At 35.6% G+C, this 23508-nt stretch overlaps 2 protein-coding genes across 2 annotated transcripts; both read left to right on the top strand.

The window, feature by feature from the left end:
- The first annotated feature begins 13325 nt into the window (after positions 1-13325).
- LOC110900381 (umecyanin) lies at positions 13326-13766 on the top strand. The gene has a single exon (XM_022147264.1). It carries the CDS (start codon positions 13326-13328, stop codon positions 13764-13766), a length of 441 nt encoding a protein of 146 aa, XP_022002956.1.
- Positions 13767-17287: 3521 nt separating this feature from the next.
- LOC110927114 (transcription factor bHLH130) lies at positions 17288-23411 on the top strand. Its single transcript, XM_022170716.2, has 6 exons — positions 17288-18252; positions 19580-19872; positions 20915-21082; positions 21756-21821; positions 21914-21982; positions 23104-23411. The coding sequence occupies exons 1-6, from the start codon at positions 17718-17720 to the stop codon at positions 23155-23157; spliced, it is 1185 nt and encodes a 394-aa protein (XP_022026408.1). The 5' UTR covers positions 17288-17717; the 3' UTR covers positions 23158-23411.
- The last annotated feature ends 97 nt before the right edge of the window (positions 23412-23508 follow it).

Raw genomic sequence — 23508 nt, 5'->3', positions numbered from 1 at the left:
TTCCAAAAGCAAATGATCGGATGGTCGTTCGATCGGATGGCTATCCGATCGGACGTGTCACACCCCAACCGATGGCGGAAACATCGGGGTGCGAGCACTAAGCGTTCAGATTGTTCATGAGATTTCCACAACACTATTTATTTCAATAGAGTTTAATAGATTTCATGTAAGTAGTCTAAAACATCGTCACAATTAACACATTACAACCAAACATAAAATTGTTCAAATTGTTTTCAAAATACTAAGTTAACTAGGCGACGTTTCTAGAGCATCATCCTAGCTTGTTTTTCCTTGTTCCTCAGCAACCTATCAGCCTGCAACATGTATTAAATATCAATACAAAAGTATTGGCGAGTATACAAGTTTGATACTAGAATAATAGGTTAACACAACTCATATCCATAGTGTAAGCAAATAAAATAGTTTACAGGCGTGCTAGTGTCGCAGTCCACGCAGTGATAGCCCAAGTATCCCGATGCTTTAGTGTTTACCCAAGACTCAAGGTAAACTAGAATCCTCCTAACAATACCCCCGAAGAATAATGGGAGAAGTGCACCCCCTATAGCGCTACTATTGTTAAGGTGGAACTAAACACCCTGGATTAAACGTCACATAGCACAAATAGAATACTAGAATGCACAAGTTTTTACCAACACAAAGGATAGAGTATAGATTGCCAAAAGTATTTAGTTTAATAGAATACATGTTACACCACAAAAATTTAAAGTAAAAGGGGATCGAGTATACTCACTGTGATTGGTTAACAGTCGCAAGTGTTATTGGATCAAAGGGAGCTCTTTTAAGGATTAGCCTGATTAGATTACAATAGGATAAGAGTCGAGTAGAGTAACGAGATTGAATAAAGCATTAAACCAGTCACTGGATCGGCTGGCTGTTCGATCGGATGGTCAGTCGATCGGATGACCCTTGTGTGAGTGAGGTGACAATGGCTGCCCGATCGGATTGCCATCCGATCGGGTGGCTCCATGTGAGGGTGAAACGAATGATTGTCCAATCGGACGGCTGTCCGATCGGGTGGTCATCCGATTCAAGCGTCAATTGTTCAAGACTATAGTTTTAAGGGTTCTGGTTATCTTGATCCGGTGGCTACTCGATCGGGCGGTTGTCCGATCGGGTTGCCACTCGATTGAAATCTCCAAAACTCCAAGTTTCTGAAAAAGTCACTAAGTGTTGGAAAGTTTCAAGGTTTCAAGGTTGTAAGGCAAGTGTTACTCAATCGGGTGGCTGTCCGATCGGACGGCTGTCCGATCGGGTTGCCGCTCGATCAGGCGAACCTTGTTCCCTTAACCATTTTATAAAATTTTCTAAGTTTTCAACGATGACGGCATGGTAACGTATTTAGACAATAGTAAACTCATCGTCGCACAACTGTTCTGGTAGGGTGGGAACCACCCTAGTCCGATCAGTTACTGTCCGTGATAACGTTTATGTCAAACTCCGTACTCCGGCCATCATTCTCCGGTGGAAATCCATCCTTAAGCCGACTCTAGACTAATAATCAAGTCTATAGTCCGTTCATGACCGGATCTCATCATTTAGAGTAAAATTTTGAAGAAAAGATGAAGAAACTTAAGTTTTATTATGAAAATACTTAGATTTAGCTTAGATTCAGTGATAAATACATGGAATCCCTTAGATCTCAGCTTGATCTTACCAAGAATGACCTCATATAACAGTTTGTACAAACCACCATGATGACATCATCCTTAAGATATCAGATCTGAGAGATTTCACGGTGAAAAGTGTGATTTCAAGTGAGAATCACGTAGAGAATGGTATGTAGATCAAGAAAGTACAAAGATTTAGCTTGAAACGTACCGAAATTGATGAGAAAGTGGGGAAATAGCGTGCGCGTGTTCTTGGTTGAGCAGAGCTGTCACATCACTCAAAATGGTGATGTGACAACCTATTTATAGGTGAAGGGGAAAGGAGGGAAAGGTGGTTCGGCTGGGGTGGTCATCCGATCGGATGGCCACTCTGGCCATTCCATCCTTCCGCGTTCCCGATTCTGATTTGTTTTACGCGTTGGGTTAGGCGTTGCGTTATGATGAGCAATATAATAACTAGATTATAGAATATACATAAAAAGTTTTCAAGATTAATAGATTCCGCCAGTGACAAGGCTCCAGTCTCTCGTTCAACCAAGAATCAAGTTTCACGAGTCTAAGGAGTCAAGCACCAAATAGATTTAGGCATTCCAAATATAGGCATTCCCAATATATAGACATTCCACAAGTAGATTTAGACATTCCAAGTATATAGACATTCCACAAGTAGATTTAGACATTCCAAATATATATAGAATTAGGCATTACAAGAAAATAGGCAATCCACATAGACTAGGGGTTAATTATAGACAAAAGTTAAACTTCAGGGACTATTCTTGACAAGTTCCTAAAGTCCAGGGACGTTGGGCGTTACAGGACGGCAATCCGTTCGACGTTCAGATCTTTGAAAGTTTGAAGAAAAAGTTTAAGTGTGAATCCAGGTGCAATCCAATCGGATTGCGGTTCGATCGGATGGCGATCCGATCGGACGACGATCCGTCCCTCGATTTGATCTTTTTGCAAACTTGAAAGTTGTTAAGTTTTGAAGGTTTTGCGGTTTGATCGAGACGGTGTGACAACGTGCTAGACAACAGAAACCCCATCATGACCCAAGTTATCCGATCGAACAGGAATCACCCAAGTCCGATTAGTTTACTGGTTCCTGACAGTTGTTCATGTTTAACCCAAAATCTGTTGTCTCTTTGATAGAAACCAGATCTTGAACCAACACATCACTAAGAAAGAGTAGAAGGTCTGTACAAGCTCCGATTCTATTGGTTTTGAGTGCATTGAGTGTAAAAGAGTTGAAAGAAAGTTAGAAAACTATCTTCCAATCCTTTTAACCATGAATATGTATAGATCTATGCGAAAACATTGTTTAATCATGTGGAAATCCTTCAGTTTTGAGTTGTTCTTGGTGGAATGAGGCGAAAACTTGAAGTTCATAAGAACTCCATGATGACATCATCCTAGAACACCTCACATGCACTGATTTCACGGTTAAAAGTTAAGATTCGAAGGTGAAAATGATGAAGAAGTGTATGTAGATCATAGAAGTACAAGATTTGAGTTGAAAACTTATAAGAATCGCGAGAAATCGAGAGAAAGAAGGCTTGGAATGCTGCTGGTCGAATGAGGAAGTTGTCTGTGATAGGAGGGGTATTTATAGGTTGCCAAAAAGGAAAAGTGCATAAGTGTCGGATAGGCCACCGATCGGATGGCCATTCGATCGTTTGGCCATTCGACCGTGGTAGTTCGGCGGGTTGAGTTATGGCGTTTCGTTCCGCGTGTTGAGCGTTGCGATGCGTTTAAGCGAGTATGCGATGCGATAGATCGATAATAAACACGCAAATACTATATATAACATACAATCATCATAAATAACTTGCATTTAGCGTTTGCGATTAAGTTGCGTTGCGATAGATTCGCGTTTGCGTTTCAATTAGTCACCACAAACATAAAGTAAGCATACACAAGTAACACATAAGTAACACACACGCGTAAAACAATATTCAGAATATACCAATCAAGGTGCGAGCGCGATTGCAATGCGATTAGTGATAAAGCGATAAAACCTCGATTAAATCTCGATTATTCACAGATACTCCACATAATACAACTAAAGCAATTAAAATAGAAAACTCGATTACAAGTCAAAGAAGTCAAATCAGTAATTAAGAAAAGAGTGACAGATCGCAATTAGCAATCTTTTCTTCCTTTGACTTTATCTTGAATTTGACTTTGACTTTCGTAACACGGGATGTTACACGGGTGGCGGTGGCCAACATCGAGTTCCGGGGCAAGGAGCGGAAGCTGTTCGACAAGCTCGCCCTTTTCGAGGTCTACCTAACGCTCTAGGTTTTTTTTATTTATTTTGTAATCTTTTTTTTTTGTAGAATTTTGTAATTTTTAGGAATTTAATACAATTTTAGGCCTTTTTTCAATGTTGTGTATTTTTTAATTTTATGTTATTTTATTTTAATAAACCTGCCAAGTCACGCGGGCTACCCACGCCCCGCCATACCCCACGGACACGTCATTCATCAGCCCGGGGGGGGGGGGGGGGGTGGGTTCTAACTCCACGTGTCAACCCTTGCCCCAAACCCCCGCCCCACCATACCCACGGTCTAAGAGTATGGTCTCGCGCGCGACCTGGTTGGTCGGTGCATGATTTGGGACCATACCCCTTCATTTAGATGTAACTAGGATTTTGACCTGTCGCGCGTTGCGGTGGCGTCAAAAGTAAAAGTAACTCGTATATATACTGTATATTGGACCCGACTCTTTTCTTATAAAATTACATCGTCATCGAATGAAAACGTAGTATACTTGACCCGACTTGCTTTCAAATACAGTTTACGAACATACACAAAATAAGTTGAAAACGTATTATTTTTTTACCAGACTCGCTTGAGAAAAAAGTTTATGTCAAAACGTGAGGCATTTACGTTGAAACGTGAATTTTAAAACGACATGTACATTAAAACTGCGATATACAACGCGTTACATCGGCGACACCTTAGTTATTTATAGCTGACGACACATTATGTGATGCGTTAACCACATAAAACACGTGTTTGACGTATTCGATCAAACTCAATGTAACCTATATAAACATTGTGGTTACAATGTACAATGATAAAATTAACATGTGATGCCCGCACGTGACATTACACGTTTTTGATTTTGCTACACACGGTACGTTCGTGAAATTAACGTCATTGCAATGTAAAGTTGTAACAATATTTTAGACAATCGTGTAAAATCGTAAAAGTAATTTAGACAATAATATGGTTAGAAATAGATTAAAAAAAGTATATTAATGTGTGACGTTATAGTCTAAAGTCATAAAAACAATTCAAATAAATGAGACGTTAAGTTATTAAGTAGAAAATGTTGGCAGATCAAAGTTGTCAATTACCAAAAGTTAAATGTGAATGCTTAAGTTAGCTAGTTTGAGAGTGTGAATTGAAAGAACTAAAAGTATAGGGGTTAAAAAGTAAAAGTAAAGAGATTAGAATTGTAATATATGAAAATTGAAAGGAGATAAATGTATAGGGGCTAAGTATGCATCTTTTTGTAAAAGTTGAGGAGTTAAAGACAAAGGTCATCCACTGCTGATTTCCTGTTCATTTGACTCGAGTGTGTTTAAAGAATTTGACTCTCGTTTAATCAAAAGAACATTTGACTCTTTCAATTTTTCCAATTCAGCTAACAAAATTTTGTTTTGCTCCGATAGATTGTTAACTTTACCTTGTAGTTCAGTGCAATTATGACACGTATGACTTACAGGTTCTGATGTTACCTTCACCTCTGTTGTAAGTTCATTCACACCATTCATGCACTTTGAAACTTCTGTCTCCTTCTTCTCAACACTCTTCTTCTCTTCTACCACAACATCTGCAAAATCAATTGATGTGGATGCCAATTGTAGTTCAGTGCAATTATGACACGTATGACTTACAGTGAGGGGTTAGACAAATTTCGCGTCCACATTAAGTCAAAGTGAGGAGGTGGGACTTCATTAAGTCTTTGACTTCATTAAGTTTGAGGAGGTTGTTTTTGCACAAATTTCCCCACCTGACAATTGTAGTTTCAGCCTCACCACAGTGCTCTGATACCAATTGTAGGTCCCCTTACTTTGACTTGATGTGGATGCGAAACTACTTGGTGCAGTTGACATAAAGTCTGTTAGCTCATCTTCATCAGACAGGAATGAATAGTCATGACTAAGAGGAGGTGGGACTTCATTAAAGCCCTGGAATCCCACACTGGTCTTGTCATTACTCTTCTTTAACCCACCCATCATGTGTTTCATTACAAAAGACGAATCTCTGAATTGACTTAATTTCTTTTCAAGTTCAACAATTTTGAGTTGTGCATCCGACAACTCTTTGCATTTTTCAGAAATCTCTTTTGTTTTCTCACTCATCATGTCATGAGCTAAATCTATTACTTGAAGTTTTTCATTTAGTTTGCATGTTAAAGCTTCAATTTCACTTTCATAACCCTTTATCTTCTTCAAGTATAACAATTCGTTTCTTTTAGCAAAAAAGTTTGACTCTTTTATGCTAGACATCTCGCTTACCAGACTTTGGTTTTGTGTTAACAACCTGTCAACCTCACCCTGTAATTCACGACATCTTAAACACACAGAATTAGATTGTACCTCTTCCCCATGAACTTCTGTAGTTTGATCAGCAATAACCTGTTCAACTTCACTCTCTTTCTCTACTTCAGCATCCACTTTTGCTTCAGCATTTTTCACTTCAGCTTCAGCATCATTCACACTAGTTTCAGCCTCATCAACCGGCACTATCTCTGCCATGAATGCCTGAGTGGCACTCTCATTTCCCTGATATCGCTTTTGTAATGCATCCCACATATCCTTTGAATTAGTGTACTTACTAAAGATATGCTTGATGCCATCAGGTAAGGACATCTTGATAGCAGCTAAGGCTCTCTTTTCAGCCTTATACATCTTTTTATCATCCTCTTGCATGTTCACATAGTCTGTTCTACGTGGTCTGCCCTCAAAATCGTGTGTTGGGTTTGTGTACCCATCTACAATACAGATCCACATGCGTCCATCCTGATATTCAATGAAGGATTGGAAGCTGTCCTTCCATGTAAGATAATTCTCCACCTTCATCATCTTAGGTGCATTCAAATTCGTCATGTTCGACATTTTAAACGCAATAGACTGGTAAAACCGTACAAAATATCTCCGAAAACAGTGGTTACCAAATTACACCTTTAGAATCGTCTCGAAAAGACGAATCCAATAATATATAATATCGAAAACCGAACTCGGGATTTTGCAGTGTCTTTTTTTGTCCTAAAAATCAACCGAGTTCAACGGTGCAAACGGTTTCGGCAGATGAGCTACAGATCACTTTCTATTTTCAAAAACGTTAAATCCTCTATACGTATCTAAATAAATACTCCACCTTTTAATTTTGCTGGCAAACCAACTTAATTTCGCTGTGTCACGCTAATTATGCTGGTAAACCAAGTTAAATATGCTGATAGAGTAGTTATAATTATGCTCGTAGAGGAATTATAATTATGCTTGTTTTTAAATTCGCTGGAATAAATATGCTAGCTGATCAAATTCGCTGGTTAATTAAGCTACCTTAATTTCGCTAGTTAATTATGCTAGCTGATCAAATTCGCTCGTAAATAATTTCGCTAGCACGACGTCTAGTAACTTCACCGATCACCGTAATAATGTCGCTGAGGACAATTATAACGGTTACCAAAGTCGCATTTGGATTTAATTTCACCGGTCACCGAGTTGCTAGGTCACAATTTCGCTGGTAAATATGCTGGATCAGATAATTCCTCTGATTTGTCAGCGGAATTGTTAATTTTGCTAGAAAATTTTGGAAACTCAATCTGTTCGAAATTTCTGAAGATATTCCAGATCCTTCTAACAGCTTCCTGCAAAATTAAACAACCCTAATCAGCACAAATTTTCAAAAATTATGAAGAACACGAAGAACAGTATTCGAATCTTCAAATCTGTCCTGCAAAAATTCTTCAAAAATCAGCAAAAACTGTCCCGAAAACCTGCAAATCAGCAAAACTAAGAACACGGTAAGATCAAAACAGCCACAAATTCGCAGAAATATATCAAAACTCAATAAATTCGAAAACCCTAATTTTTCACTTTCAAAATTTTCGAAATTCTTCCGGTTTCTGCAGCCACCAATTCTGAACCGAGCTTCTTCAAGAGCCTAATGCTTTGATACCAATTGTAGGTCCCCTTGATGTATGGATCTTTCACAGAATTGTCAATCCAATCAAGAGTGTGGAATCCTCTTGATCAGAATATCACAGAAACAAGTAGAAGAACAGAAACAACAATTCCAATCAAACCGGGTTTCTATTGATTATCAATCTCACGAATTACAATCAATCAAAACCCTAACTCTCTCTCAAATTTTGTCCAAGCCTAAATGCTCTCACGAATTCTCACTCTAAAACTGTTTTGGCTGATTAACCTAAACCATAATGCAAAGCCTTGTTTATATAACACAAGGTTGCAACATTAGGCTAGGGTTTACTACATGGGCTAGGCTCAATTCGTCCCCCATAACCCAATGTGGGTTTTGTTTAGCCCAAACTCTATTATTCAACTATTACAAAGCTAAACCCGCTAACTGTCTGTTGTTTAACTAATTACAAGATATCCAAAGACCAAATCTAAGCTGTTGTCACAAATATGCACCAACAATTATAAACATATAAGGTGGAGTGCATTTACAATCATATTTAGTACAAATAATAATTAAACCTATACTAAATAACAATTAGAAATAATTAACTCACTAATGAAAATAACCATATGATATGATGTGTTAATCTTCACTAGCATTTGAGAACACTAACTATTTTAAAACGAGTTCCTTTGTAGATAATAATAATAATAATAATAATAATAATAATAATAATAATAATAATAATAATAAATAAACAAACATTCATATAGCCTATAATTAACTTTTTCAACTGGGCAATTTTAACTAGTTGTAAAATTCTCACAACCCCGTTAATTGAATTTCAATTTATTCTTTACTTCTTTATTTTTATTAAAAGCAGTGTCTCTTAAATGAAGTATACATTCAATGAACACATATACGAAACCGATCACTGAATTATTCGGATAATAAAATTCAGTTTGTTTTTTCTTTCATTACATAGTTGTAATTAAATATTTACGTGTTACATAAATCATCATCGTACTGTACTTTTTATATTGCTTTTGTTTTTTTTTAGTTTTGCTAATAGTGTATTTTTTTTTGAATGTGTAAAATAATCATGTTACAGAATCTAACGTTTTGATTGTTAAGTCTAACATATATGAGAGATGATATGTGAAAACAAACAATGAAGGTAAAAAATGAGACGATATATTTAATTTAATACTTTATACATTTAAAATATATCATCTAAGCAATAATATTTATATATAATTCTTTAAAATATTAATAAGCTATAGTATTAGAAAACGATAAAGAATATACATGTATATCGAAATTAATTACTAATCATATATTTTTTTGTTTTATTCAAAACATATATGTGACTATATTATTAAAATAAGAGTTTCGAAATTCAGACGCATATATCACTTTTGGTGAGGATAAATCCAGAATATCTCATAAAACAATCAAACGACATATAATCAATACGAACCTATTCGGGATCCAAACTAATAATAACAAAAACTCAATTGAAAACTTACCAACAAAATCGGATGTGTTCTGATGTATGAATCAACGGAATCTTCATTAAGCCTCCTTTTGGTAAGATAGTGTTATTGAACATGCACAAATGAATTTGTATCAACTATCCAACTTTGATTGCTATAACTTCATGGAAGGGATTAGGGTCTTGGTGAGAGCACTTTCGTGCTGATAACGTGTTGTGAAACTAACCTAATAGCAAATAATAAGAGTAGAAGAAGAAAATAATATTTCATTGATTGAGGTGTGATCTACAATGAGATACAATAGCGGCATATATAGGAGTACAAGACTTGAAGAGAAAGCTAATCTATTTTTGTCGTTGATAACCATAACAATAATATGTTTATAACAAAGGTAATATTACATGACCGTATATATGTTTGAGTGATTTTTAAAATAAGTTTCTTTTCTCTCAAAGGGAATCATTTTTACTTTGTATAATTTTTTATGTATAATTTTTTACTTATATGTTTATATTTTGTCCGTTTATCTGGAATTCACTACACAATTATTCTGCATATGTATTCACCAGTTATTATTGCAATTCCGTTGCATGCTAGACTTGACAAAAAAAACTTATTAATAAAATGTTTATTTTAAGATTAAAAAAATGGTAAGAGATCACATACCATGAGTATTGATTTGTTTATATATTTTTTGTTGTTGCATTTGATCGTTTATTATTATTATTTTTTTTTTTGCTGAGTATAAATAATTTATTATTTTTTTAAAATTAAATTTCGTTTATAGGTATTCGAGTCTTGTGAAGAATTGATGAATTGGTTACAAAAGTTGGCATACTCACTCGGTGTTGTCTTCATTAAAAGAAGGTCGAATAAAAGACCTTGTGCCTACAATCACGCCTTATTGGAATTTTCGCAACATTAGCATGTCTGCGGCTGGATGGGAGACCATTAGGGCTGTAAACGAACCGAACGAACACGAACAAGACCTTGTTCGTGTTCATTTGTTAAGAAATATATGCCTTCGCAAACCGTTCACGAACACTTATCGAACGAGATTTTATGTTCATGTTCGTTTGTTAAGGAAATGAACTTGTTTGTGTTCGTTTGTGTTTGTTTGTTAATTTTAGACAACAAACAAAAACGATCGTTGACGAAGACAAATGAGCACAAACTAATGTTCATGAACACAAATGGAAACAAACGAACACAAACAACCGTTCATGAAAAAATATATAATACACTGACACTTATTAGATATTTAATTTTTCGGAATTTTGAAGTATTTAAATAAATATAAAAGCTAAAAACACTAATAAACTATAGAACACAAACGAACACGTTACCGAACGTTGACGAACATAAACAAACAAACACGACCTTCGTTCATGTTTGTTCATTTAACTAGATGAACACAAATGTACTTTCCGTCGAATGGTTCACGAACTGTTTGTCGAACGTTTGGTTCATTTGCAGCCCTAGAGACCATGTATAGGTGGCGTCTAGAATTATATACCCAACTTTATCGTCATGAAAGTGGTTTTGTCGATTTAGGTGATTAATTGTTTTAATGTTTGCATGTTTACTTTTTTATTAGAGACTCGTTATTTATTTATTTATGATGAACTTTTTCACTTTCATGTTTATAATAAAGTGTCTTGATTATTTATTTATTTATTAATGATAAACGTTTTCACTTTCATGTTTATAATAAAGTGTCTTGATTATTTATTTATTAATATTGATATTAATACTAATAATCGTATAACAATTAAAAAAGGAAAATTGGTTTTTAATAAACCAACATTTGTCCCGTTGGTAAATAATAATCTTACCTACGTAATTGGTATACAATAATCCTACCTATCAACATGTTGGTACTCAATGAACTTTCGTTAATTTTTTTTAACTGAAGTTAGTTTTTAAGTTTTATTTGTTACACAAACAGTCCCTGTAGTTGTAATTTACTAGTTTTAACTATTTTATTAAACAAAAAACCTCAAGAACAATTACTAGTTTTAAGTTGTCAACACTTTGATTCCCCATATGAACCCTAGATTGGAACCCGTCCCCAAATCGGTCGAAAGATTCAAGAGTGATAGAAATTTGTTTGGGGCTTTTAATCACTGACCAAAACCGAGTAGTTTGATACCTGAAATTCCAATTTTGGTGGTCGTTTACTTGATCCGTCGGAGAACTCCCATGGCGGTGGCAATGGTAGTTGTTTACATCGAAAATCAAAATCGAGGAAAAGGAGGATTTTCGAGTGATGTTTGTGATAAATATGGAACTAGTACACATATGTATATATAAAATTTAATTACATGGCCCTTGACTTTAAAACTAGTAAATTACAACTACAGGGACTGTTTGTGTAATAAATAAAACTTAAAAACTAACTTCAGTTAAAAATAATTAACGGAAGTTCATTAAGAACCAACATGTTGATAGGTAGAATTATTGTATACCAATTACGTAAGTAAGATTATTATTTACCAACGGGACAAAGGTTGGTTTATTAAAAACCAATTTTCCATTAAAAAATACCAAAAATCTACAAAGTGATTTGGTTCAAATAAATATATGGTCGGGAGGAAATCAACATTAATTGAGAAATCCACAAAGTAATTTATGGTTCAATTAAAAATACGGTCGGGAGAGAATCAACATCATGGTTAAGTGGTGTGATAAATACACCCAATATATGGATTAATATACCAAATAAGTTAAATTTGTTATGATTAATTACTTTAATACATTATTTTATTCTAAAGTCAAAAGTAATAATTATGTTTTTTATATTATTTTATTTTATAAGACTTTTGTTACTTTTTTATATTTGTTATACTATTATTAGTATTAGTATTAATATCAATATTAATAAATAAAAAATCAAGACACTTTATTATAAACACGAAAGTAAAAAGGTTCATTATAAATAAATAAATAACTAGTCTCTAATAAAAAAGTAAACGTACAAACTTTAAAACAATTAATCACCTAGATCGACAAAATCACTTTCACGATGATAAAGTTGGGTATATAATTTTAGACACCACCCATGCATTGTCTCTCATCCAGCCGCATACATACTAATGTTGCTTCATATACATTTTATAATTAATAAAGACATTTATCTTTTTTTTTTCAAGTCTGTGTATATAATACCCATGCATTGTCTCTCATCCAGCCTCATCAAGTATGTGTGTTATAACAAAGATTAAGAAAACTTATTACATAAAAGTTTGATTGTATAAAAAATACTTTATTTTTTAAAGTAAAAAATTAAAAAATAAAATAGAAATATAAAAGCTAAAAACTAATAATTGTAATTAATAACTAAAAAATAAAATAGAAATATTAGGTAATTAATGCCAGCACTTAAAAAATAATATAAAAGCTAAAAACTAATAATTGTAATTAATAATTAAAAATAAAAAAAATATTAGGTAATTAATGCTTTAGGTAATTAATGTCAACGTTTTTCTATCTCCTACCTACCATTCTCTCTCCTGAAAGGTTGACTTTTGGGTATATTTAACAACACCCGAGGTTAATGGTGTGGTTATTAATGCCGACCAGATTTCTAGTCAAACGGTCAAACCTAGTTAAATTGAACCGAACACTAAATGATTTGTTACAGTGTTTGGTAGCCTCTTAATAACCATTCAGATGCTACCTCTTAATGGTTTAAAAACTCTGAATGAATAAGAGATAACATCAAGTCTGAATGGTTAACAGGTAACCTCTGAATGGTAAATAATCACATGTCACATTCTTCTACCTTCTCATCGGTAAAATTCTTAATTGTTCCATTAAGAGTTAGCCTCTTAATGACCATTCAGAGGCTACCAAACGGCCCCTAAAACTTAATTAATATTATTAAATTATGCAATGAATTTGTTGGCCTTTCAAAAAAAAAAATTATTAAATTATGGTGTAATTAGAGAATATATAAAAATTAAGTTATAATGTAACGCACAACTATTTAACTTCACGTTTCCTCAAAACGAAAATCCCACAAATACATCTACAAAGTGATGGCAGCAGCGAAGCTACTGAAAAACACAAGGGATAAAAAAATGGTTGCTTTCAAATTTAATATGCTTGTTTTTATGGCCATAGTTGCATCCATGACATTTTGTAGCTCCGCGATGGAGCATGCGGTGGGTGACGACTCTGGCTGGGTTACTCCTGAAAATCCCAATTTCTACGTCGATTGGGCTGCAAACAAAACCTTCACCGTTGGTGAATCTCTGCTCTTTGACTTTTACACCGGATTACATGATGTCACACCAGTGATTAAAGAGGACTACGATCGTTGTAGCGTCACGGTACCCGGAACTACCATAAAAACTGGTCCTGCTACCCTAAACTTGTACATCCCTGGAGATCATTATTTCATTTGTTCCATGGACGGGGATTGCTTGTATAATCAAAAATTAGCAATTCATGTTGTAGACAATGACTCAAGTAATTGAAACAGGATAATAAAACTTTTTTTTAAGTTGATCCATAGATGATGCTACGTTTAATCTTGTATCCACCGAGTGTATATTTTAAAATATTGATATGGCAGCACGATCGTAAATAATAGGAAATAAAATTAGCTGGAAAGGCAAAAGTAGAACATCCTCCAGTTTTTACTATTTTTTTTTGAGTAAAATGCAATTTGCGTCCCTGTGGTATGTCCTAAACATCAACCTGAACCCCTAAATTAAATTTTTGGATGTTTGAGCCCCTGACCTTATAAATTCATAACACTTTGAGTCCCTGCCGTCAGTTTGACTGTTTGAGGCAGGGGTAAGATCGTCTTTTGACATATATTAATAACACTTTGCGACCCTATGGTATGAGTGAAATATCAACCTGAGCCCCTAAATTCATTTTTTGCTTTTTTTCTTAAGAAATCTAATAATTCAAATTAAATTAACTCTTTTATTTTAAAAAAAATGCAATCTAATAATTAACTCTTTTTAAATAAATGCAATATAATAATTAAATGTATCCTATATATATCAAAGATCCACAAGCAATTGGGATATATTCATTCATAATAAAGTTCTCCATAACAAAAGACCGTAACTTACAGACTCGATAACAAAAGACCGAAACATACAATACAGAGACAAAACGTCAAAGATCCACAAGCAATTGTGGATCTTTACTGATGGGTGCACTTCGAATGTAGCAGATATGAATGAATATAACCCAAGTGGTAGATATGAAATTCGAGAGCTCGCTAATTACATATCTGCCACTGGGGTTATATTCATTCATATGAATGAATATAACCCAAGTGGTAGATATGAAATTCTAGAGCTCGCTAATTACGTATCTGCCACTGGGGTTGTATTCATTCATATCAATCACTTCCTTATGTGCACCGCGCCATCTTCTAGGAGGTTGTCAAGTGTTCTCGCCTTCGTAGTTGGTGTTTTGCGTAATATCTTTACGTCCGCAGCCATTCTGTACAACAAAACACATTCAAATGAGGAGCACATTCAATCCAAAACTGATCCGATACAACAAAAACATTCAATTCAGAATCAAAACCAAAACACATTCAAACGAGGAACACATTCAATCCGAAACTGATTCGATACAACAAAAACATTCAAACCAGCATCAAAACCAAAACACATTCAAATGAGGATACCCTAAACCCTAAACCCACAAGAATCAAAAACCAAAACACATTCAAACCCACATTGAAACCCTCTCTGTTTTGATACCGTAAACCCTAAACCCACAAGAATCAAAACCAAAACACATTCAAACCCCCAAATAACACATTCAAATCATCAAATCAAAACCAAAATACCCAAGTAACTGTTATCATCGAATCAAACAAAAAACAAAAATCAAAATGAGGAACACATTCAATCCGAAACTGATCCGATCAGTTCTCAATATGAGGAACCCAAATCATCGAATCAAACCCTCTGTTTTTCACCGAAAATCAACACTCTGTTTTTCACCCTCTGTTTTTCACAATATAAACACATTCAAAATCAAACCCAAAATCAACCCAAAATCAAACCCAGATTCAACCCAAAATCAAACCCAAAATCTGTTTTTCACCCTCTGTTTTTCATCGAATGTAACCCAAAATCAACCCAGAATCAAACCCAGAATCAACCCTCTGTTTTTTTCACAATATAAACACAGTCAAAATCAAACCCAAAATCAAACCCAGAATCAACCCAAAATCAAACCCAAAATCTGTTTTTCACCCTCTGTTTTTCACCCTTTGTTTTTCACCCTCTGTTTTTCATCGAATGTAACCCAAAATCAACCCAAAATCAAACCCAGAATCAACCCTCTGTTTTTTCACAATATAAACACATAAACACATCGAATGACCAATATGAGGATGAAGATGAACCTGATCTGTTTGATGAAGATGAAGATGATCTGTTCGATGTTCGATGAAGATGATGAAGATGATCTGTTGATCTCTTCGATGAAGATGATGATGATGATCTGTTGATCTCTTCGATGAAGATGATGATGATGATGATCTTGGGAGTTGGGAGAGCTGTTGATGATGATGATATTGGGAGTTGGGAGAACTTTGTCGAGACCGTTGATGATGATAATGAAACTGGTGAACATTTAAGTGTAGATAGTAAAGGGTGGGGGGTATATTGACTTTTCACAACTGGCAAACGGTCAAACTGACGGAAGACTGACGACAGGGACTCATACTGTTATGAAATTAATACCACAGGGGCTCAAAATGCAAAAATAGTTTTTAGGGGCTCAAGTTGATGTTTGGGACATACCACAGGGACGCAAATTGCATTTTACTCTTTTTGATATAAATTGTATCACTAATACACACACACTAGTAGAAAACATGCGCGATGCAACGGCGGCAAAATCTTACAACGTGGTACTCATTTTCTGTTAGTATATAAATCCCCTTGTTTTATATTGTATATCATGTCTATTAGTTATCTTATTCGGTGTGGTCTATCTATTACATGAGTCTCACAAATCTTGTTTAATAATAATTTTAACATTAAAATTATTAAGTATTTCCACACAACAATAAAAGAACACACTAATAAGAAAATATGATTATTAAAACATTGTGAGTATTGATTTGATTATTAAGAAGTAAAGAGTGGATTACAATGTTTATAAATGTTAGTTAGACCTGGCAAAAGGGTCGGCTGCATGCCGGATCGAAATGGGTTCAAGTCAAAACATGTCATTTGAAAGAAAAAATGTTATATTGGTTTGGGTCATTTTATATTCAATGAAGATATCTCAAATCAGCCTGCTTTCATAGCGTAATATATAAGTTTCATGTGATATAGATGTCTTGCATCGTTGCTTACTATACAACTCAAGTGCAACCTGCCCATGGTGTAGCCAATTAACGAGCGCCACATTGACAGCCTTTGCACAACTGAAACCTCAATTGAGCCTTGCGTGGTATGCCTTTCACCTATTGAATAAAATAAAAGAGCACTCAAAAACAAAATTAACTCGACAAAAGTTTAAATCCTTGAATAAAACAAAAAAATATTGAATTTTAATAATCCCAACTTATTATATAGATAAGACCGGACGATATGGGGGACGGCCCCAGGCCCATCCCCTTGCCGTCGCCCCAGCCTTGCCACCCCCTTGCTCCGTCGCCGCCTCAGCTCGTCCCCTTCGTCTGCCCACAGCCGCCCAAGCCGGGCCTCACCCCTCACACACACCTATACATACATACATACACATAAATATAAAGGGGTTCATCCCCCACCCCCAAGTCTATTCCCTTTAGCCCCATCCTCTCTCCGCTTACGTGACGGTCTACGTAACAACCCATCCCCTTAGGAATGAGCCTCACCGTACCTTCCGGTCTAACTTGAGACTTGAGTAACTCCAAAATCACTCATCAAACTTTCTTATTTCAATATTATATTATTGGATGGACATGTTTTAACGGTAAAACAGTAAAATATCCAAATATATTTGTATTATTAGCAACCATTGACCCCATTTGGCCATTTCCCAACACAATTCACATGCGTGTGCCAATCCACCACTCTCCTCCTCCCCTCTCACTTGTACACACACCCTCCTCACCACCTGACCACCATTCTTCATCACCCCCACCCCCACCCCCACCCCCACCCCTCATTCGCTCAATCCGACCCACACCCACTTCAAGATTTCTCAAAACTCAAAACCCCTTTTCATGATTTCATCAATCCTTGACTTCATCTCCTTGCTATTTTTAGCATGAGTTTCATCTCTTTCTGTTATTATTTCTATTTTTACACAATGGGTTTGTTTCAAATTGTCTTAAAATGGTCTTAAATGGTCTTAAATGGTTTCAAATTGGTTAAAGTCAACTTCTTTGTTTAGTTTTTTTCTATAAAAGTTTGAAGATTTAGTTCAATATTTACTGTTTTAGGGTTTCTTTAATGGATTCAGATCTTCACCACCAGTACAATCACCAGCAACAGCAGCCGGGTCAATCGGGTCAATCGGGTCAATCAACCATGAATTCGGGTTTAACCCGATACCGATCCGCACCCAGTTCATATTTCTCAAGTTTAATCAACAGTGGAGTATATGGAGATGATGATGATAGTGACCCGTTTTTCAACCCGAGAGTCTCGTCCAATGAAACAGATCAGATTTTATCCAGTTACAGTTTGTCAAGCTCCGACCCGAATCTTATGAACCAAATTGGGGGTTTTGAAAACCGGTTGATTGATTCCATAAAGCAAGAACAAGATGGGATTTACTCGGTTTCACAACAACAACAACAACAACAACAACAACAACAACAACAACAGGTTGTTTATCAGGATCAAAATCAGTTTGGGTCTCATTCGGGTCATAGTACCCGACCCGGACCCGGACCCGGTTCGGAATCTGTGAATCTAACAAGTAATTTGGTCCGGCAGAGTAGTTCACCGGCAGGGTTTTTCTCTCACCTTGATCTTGACAATGGTACTTTCTGTCTGTCCTGTTGGATTTTTGTTTCAAGAATCCAATAATTGTGTATGATTTTATATCAATTGTCACTCAGATGTTTTTGTCTCTATATTTGTCCTCTTTTTGGTAGCAGGAAACATTAATTATTAGGCTTGTGAATCACACTATTTGTGGCAAATCTTGAAAAAAAAATTCTTCTTGTACTTTGATATTTGATAATTGATAATTGATAATTGATGTTGATAGAGCCCTCAAGTTAGGTTTAGGGGCGAGTTTCGGCGCAACGGTAACGTTGTTGTCATGTGACTTGAGTTTGAGTTGCGGAAAATGTCTTTTGTAGAAATGCAGGGTAATGATGCGTACGTACGTCAAACTCAAGTTCGCCCGACAAATTACGTAAGATTTAGGGGGGGGGGGGGAGTCTTTGAGCAAAGGTAAGGTTGTTGTCATGTGTAGGGGTGCAAACGAGCCGAGCCCGAGCTCGACCAGGGTCGAGCTCGAGCTCGACCAGGGTCGAGCTCGAGCTCGTTTAACATATGAAAGCTCGAGCTCGGCTCGATTCGAGCTTTATTTCTAAAGCTCGAGCTCGGCTCGAAGGTAATTTTTCAAGCTCGAGCTCGGCTCGGGCTCGACTCGTTTAGTATTTATTAATTAATTTATATTAATTATAATAATTATTATACATATAACTAAGTTATTTTTTATATTTATATAAATGGTAATTATTATTATTATATAAATATATGTTTAATATATTAATAAAAAATATATAAACAGAAAGCTCGTTTAGGCTCGCGAGCCGGCTCGAGCTCGATAAGCGAAGCTCGGGCTCGGGCTCGTTTACAAAACGAGCTTGTTTTTTAGGCTCGGCTCGTTCGAGCTTTTTTTCGAGCCGAGCTCGAGTAGCTCGGCTCGTTTGCACCCCTAGTCATGTGTACGTCAGACCCAAGTTGGCCCGACAAACTGTCGCTTTTAGAAATGCAGGGTAAGGATGCGTACGTCAGGCCCAAGTTGGCCTGACACGTTCGGTAGGATTTTTAGGACAAAAAGACTAAATTTGTTAATATCTATGTTGTGCATGTACTGTAACAGAATTAACATGATGCTGATGCTTACATGTTCACTAACTTTCCAACAAAAGCAATTATCTTGATATTTTAATATGGGTTATCTTGATTTGGCAATTGGTATGTTTATAAGTTTATTACTACAAGTGGATCATATATATATATATATATATATATATATATATATATATATAATTGAATTTTTCGACACAACTTGCCACTTGTTTGTTCTTAATGAAAAGTTTATAACAACTTTTTAAACTAATTATTTATAGGTTACCCTTTGATGAGATCAATGGATGATTTTCGGACGGGTGCGAGTGGTAATATAACGAAGAGAATGAAGAGCGAAACGGGTTTTTCGTCTGGTTCGCATTTATCTTCTGGTTTACTGCCTCGTATACCTGAAAACGAGGCTAAAGTTATGGAGATGAAAGGTGAGGTTAATGATGGCGGTTTTGGTTCGACTTCTTGGGATGATTCCGACATTTTGTCCGATAGTTTCTTGAAAGAGTTTGGAGAAAGTGATCAGAATAAGCTATCTAGTATAAATTCATCTGAATATCAGGTATGATCGATGATGGTTGTATTAGGGGTATGAATTTCTGATACGACCCGAAAACACGACACAAACCTAATATGAAATTTGTGGATTTGGGTTTAGTCTAAATGGGATCGGGTTCGGGTCAACCCGGTCGGGTTGGCGGGTTGACCGGTTTAACCAATTTATATTATGAGTAAATTACTTTTTGAGTCCCTGTGTTTTAGTGGTTTTAACCACCTGAGTCTAAAATCAAATAGTTTAACGCCCTGAGTCTCTAACCGCTCATTCTATAACGTTTTGAGTCCAATTTATATTATGAGTAAATTACTTTTTGAGTCCCAGTGTTTTAATGATTTTAACCACTTGAGTCCAAAATCGAAAAGTTTAACGCCCTGAGTCCTTAACCGCTCATTGTATAACGTTTTGAGTCCAATTTTGTTCATTTTATTACGTTTTGAGCCCAATTTTGTTAAACAAACAAAATTGGGCTCAAAAGGTTAAAAAATTGGACTTCAAAAGGTTATAAAAAAGCATCTAGGGGACTCAGGGCGTTAAAACATTTTGATTTTTGGACTCAAATGGTTAAAACCACTAAAACACAAGGACTCAAAAAGTAATTTCCTCTATATTATATTATATTCTTTTACAATATGTTTTATTTTACAATATGTTTTATGCCATAAATTAAATTGGGTGTGTATTTTATGCCATAATTATAAATTAAAAAGAGAAATTGACATAAGATTTTATTATATAAATGTAATTGTATTACATACATTTCTGTTTTTTTGGTAAATTTTAAATTTAATATATTAATTTGAGGAAAAAAAATACAAAATAAAAAAAATCTGGGTTGAACAGGTCGTGTTCGGGTCAACCCGTGAATATTCGAGTCGTGTTTGGATTCATATGTATGACACAATTTTCGGGTTCGGGTTCAACTAAAATTTTCGGGTTCGGTCGCGTCGGGTCAGGTTGAACCCGCCAACCCACGAACACGACCCATTGTATCAATGGTGATTGTTTTAACTGAATTTGTTAATCTGACCGTAAAATTTCTACTCAGAATAACGATGTGGGGAGAATTCGTGCTCCTACTTCGCTCGTTCATCACATGAGTTTGCCTGCAAGTACCACAGAATTGGATAAATTAATGCAGTTTCAAGATTCTGTGCCGTTAAGGAGCAGAGCAAAGAGGGGTTGTGCTACTCACCCAAGAAGTATCGCCGAGAGGGTAAAATCGTAAATATACCGGAAGTATGGAACAGATGGTCGGTGGGGTGGGTTGGGTAACCGGTCAAATTTGTTCGTGTCAAAATGAGAAATTTTAGGCCCAGAAAAATGAGTCGGTCTTTTGTGTCGAGTTCAGTTGAAAAAGTCAACACCGGTCCGTGCATGCTTAACCAATTAAACTGGGCACGATCCGTGTAACACGTTTATCTAAATGGGTCAAACAGGTTGGCGGGACAACTTGTTATTGCATCCCAAATCTTTCAGGAATTTATCGTGTTATAAATATATGAGTACACGGATGGTCCCTGTGGTTTACCAAAATCTTGGATTTAGTCCCTATTTTTCCAAAAGTACACATATGGTCCCTGTGATTTGCACTTTGTAACGCATTAAGTCCCCAACTTTTCCAAAAGTACATGGATGGTCCATGTAGAAAGTGCAAACCACAGGGTCCATCCGTGTACTTTTGGAAAGCTAGGGACCAAATCCAAAATTCTGGTGAACCACAGGGACCATCTGTGTCCTTTTGGAAAGCTAGGGACCAAACCCAATATTCTTGTAAATCACAGGGACCATCGGTGTACTTTACTCTAAATATATAAAATGTTTGTTATGAAGTATATGTTGTGAATTTACAAGTGAATATTTGTTTTTGTTTTTTTTAATATTTTTAGGTAAGACGAACCCGAATTAGTGAAAGAATGAGGAAGCTACAAGATCTTGTCCCAAATATGGACAAGGTAAGATCAAAGTTATATAAAAAAAAAATAAAATTAAATATTATATTATTATATATGTCAATAATTAAGGCCTGCAAATGTGATACTTGCAGCAAACAAACACAGCAGACATGTTGGATTTGGCAGTTGAATATATAAAAGAACTTCAGAAAGAAGCTGAGGTAAGACATATGAATAAAACAAGCCAAGCCGAGCCTAAGCTCCACCAGGCTTGAGCTCGGCTCGTTTAACTTATGAGAGCTTGAGCTTGGCTTGTTTCGAGCTCGATTACTTAAAACTTGGGCTCGGTTTGTGAGTAGTTTTTCAAGCCCGGGCCAACTCGATTATTATTTATTAGTTAATATGTACTCATTTGTTATTTATTATTTTTTATATATTTTTGAGTAAACTGCTAAAATCATCCTCGAGATTAGGGTAGTTTTTTCTGATCCATCCAAAAAGTGTTTTTTTTTTCTCAACTAGACCACTCAGGTTTCACAAAAGTTGTCAGATCCATCCATTTCTCTAACACCGTTAAAAACTAACGTTAAATGAGGGGTATGTTGGATGGATCTGGCAAAAGTGTCCAAACCTCAAGGACAATTTTCGTAATTTTCTCTATATTTTTAAATATAAAATTTACATATAACATAATATTTCATTGTTATTTTCATCATGATTTTATATATAGTAATCGTTATAGAAATATATATTTAATATATTACATAAAAATTATATAACTAATAGGCTTGATTATGCGCACTACCAGCTCGAGCTCAATACGCGAAGCTCAGGCTCGAGCTTGTTTATTAAACAAGCTTATTATTTCGGCTTGAGATTGAGATGGAGCTCATTTAACTATTTAAGCTCAACTCGATTCAAACTTTTAGCGAGCCGATCTCGAGTAGATCACTTACGGCTTGGCTCGCTTACGCCCCTACTCAGTGGCGGATCTAGAAAATCTTCATAGCGGTAACGAAATCAAAAAAATGTAAAAAAAAAACAAATTTTTCCAAAAGTTACACTACCGCCAGAGCGCCAAGCAGTAGCGGAGGTTACCCCTTCCCCTAAGGTAGGTCCGCCCCTGCCCCTACTAAGAACCCTGTAAACACTTGTTTCTCTTTAGCTAGTAAAACATAATTATTCTTTCCAGTTTAATCAGCGAAGTACTACGTACAAGTGTGTAATACGATTCTTACAGTTCTCTACTTAAAAGTGGATCTTTATTGAACACGCCCCGCATAGTTAATTCTTTCGTTTGCAATGATCGCTAATTATATTTTGTTTTTGAAACATTTTTCAGACACTTACAGAACATCATGCGAAATGCACATGTCCACATAAACAGAAGCTGTAACAAACACAAGTCTAGGAATAATAAGCTTCTGTAAATGATATTTGAAGGAGAAGAAGGCGACACTTGTATTATCATGGGATACTTAGGAATAATAATATGCACCTGCGCGCATTGGTGTATATATATATATATATATATAGAGAGAGAGAGAGAGAGATAAGGAACTCCATTGTTGTTGTAGCTATAGCTTATTGTTGTTGTACAGTAGTAGCACTCAAGATTGCATTATTCAATTTCCCTTTGCATTGCCATTATATGTATTAGAGAATGTCTGCAAAAATGAATAAATAAATAAATAAAGAGTAAGCTGCCATTTTGGTCCCTGTGGTTTGATCACTTTTGCCACTTTAG

This window comes from Helianthus annuus, chromosome 2 (assembly GCF_002127325.2).
Source record: "Helianthus annuus cultivar XRQ/B chromosome 2, HanXRQr2.0-SUNRISE, whole genome shotgun sequence".
In the NCBI taxonomy this organism is placed as follows: domain Eukaryota; kingdom Viridiplantae; phylum Streptophyta; class Magnoliopsida; order Asterales; family Asteraceae; genus Helianthus; species Helianthus annuus.
Note: the sequence above shows the minus strand (reverse complement) of the source record. Positions and strands in the feature narration are given on the sequence as shown.

What these genes read in the sequence shown, in the direction of transcription:
- LOC110900381 (XM_022147264.1), top strand. Translation starts at nt 13,326, where the DNA reads ATGGCAGCAGCGAAGCTACTGAAAAACACAAGGGATAAAAAAATGGTT.
- LOC110927114 (XM_022170716.2), top strand. Translation starts at nt 17,718, where the DNA reads ATGGATTCAGATCTTCACCACCAGTACAATCACCAGCAACAGCAGCCG. An exon ending in TCACCTTGATCTTGACAATG is followed by an intron (nt 18,253 to 19,579) that starts GTACTTTCTGTC and finishes AATTATTTATAG; the next exon opens with GTTACCCTTTGATGAGATCA. An exon ending in TAAATTCATCTGAATATCAG is followed by an intron (nt 19,873 to 20,914) that starts GTATGATCGATG and finishes ATTTCTACTCAG; the next exon opens with AATAACGATGTGGGGAGAAT.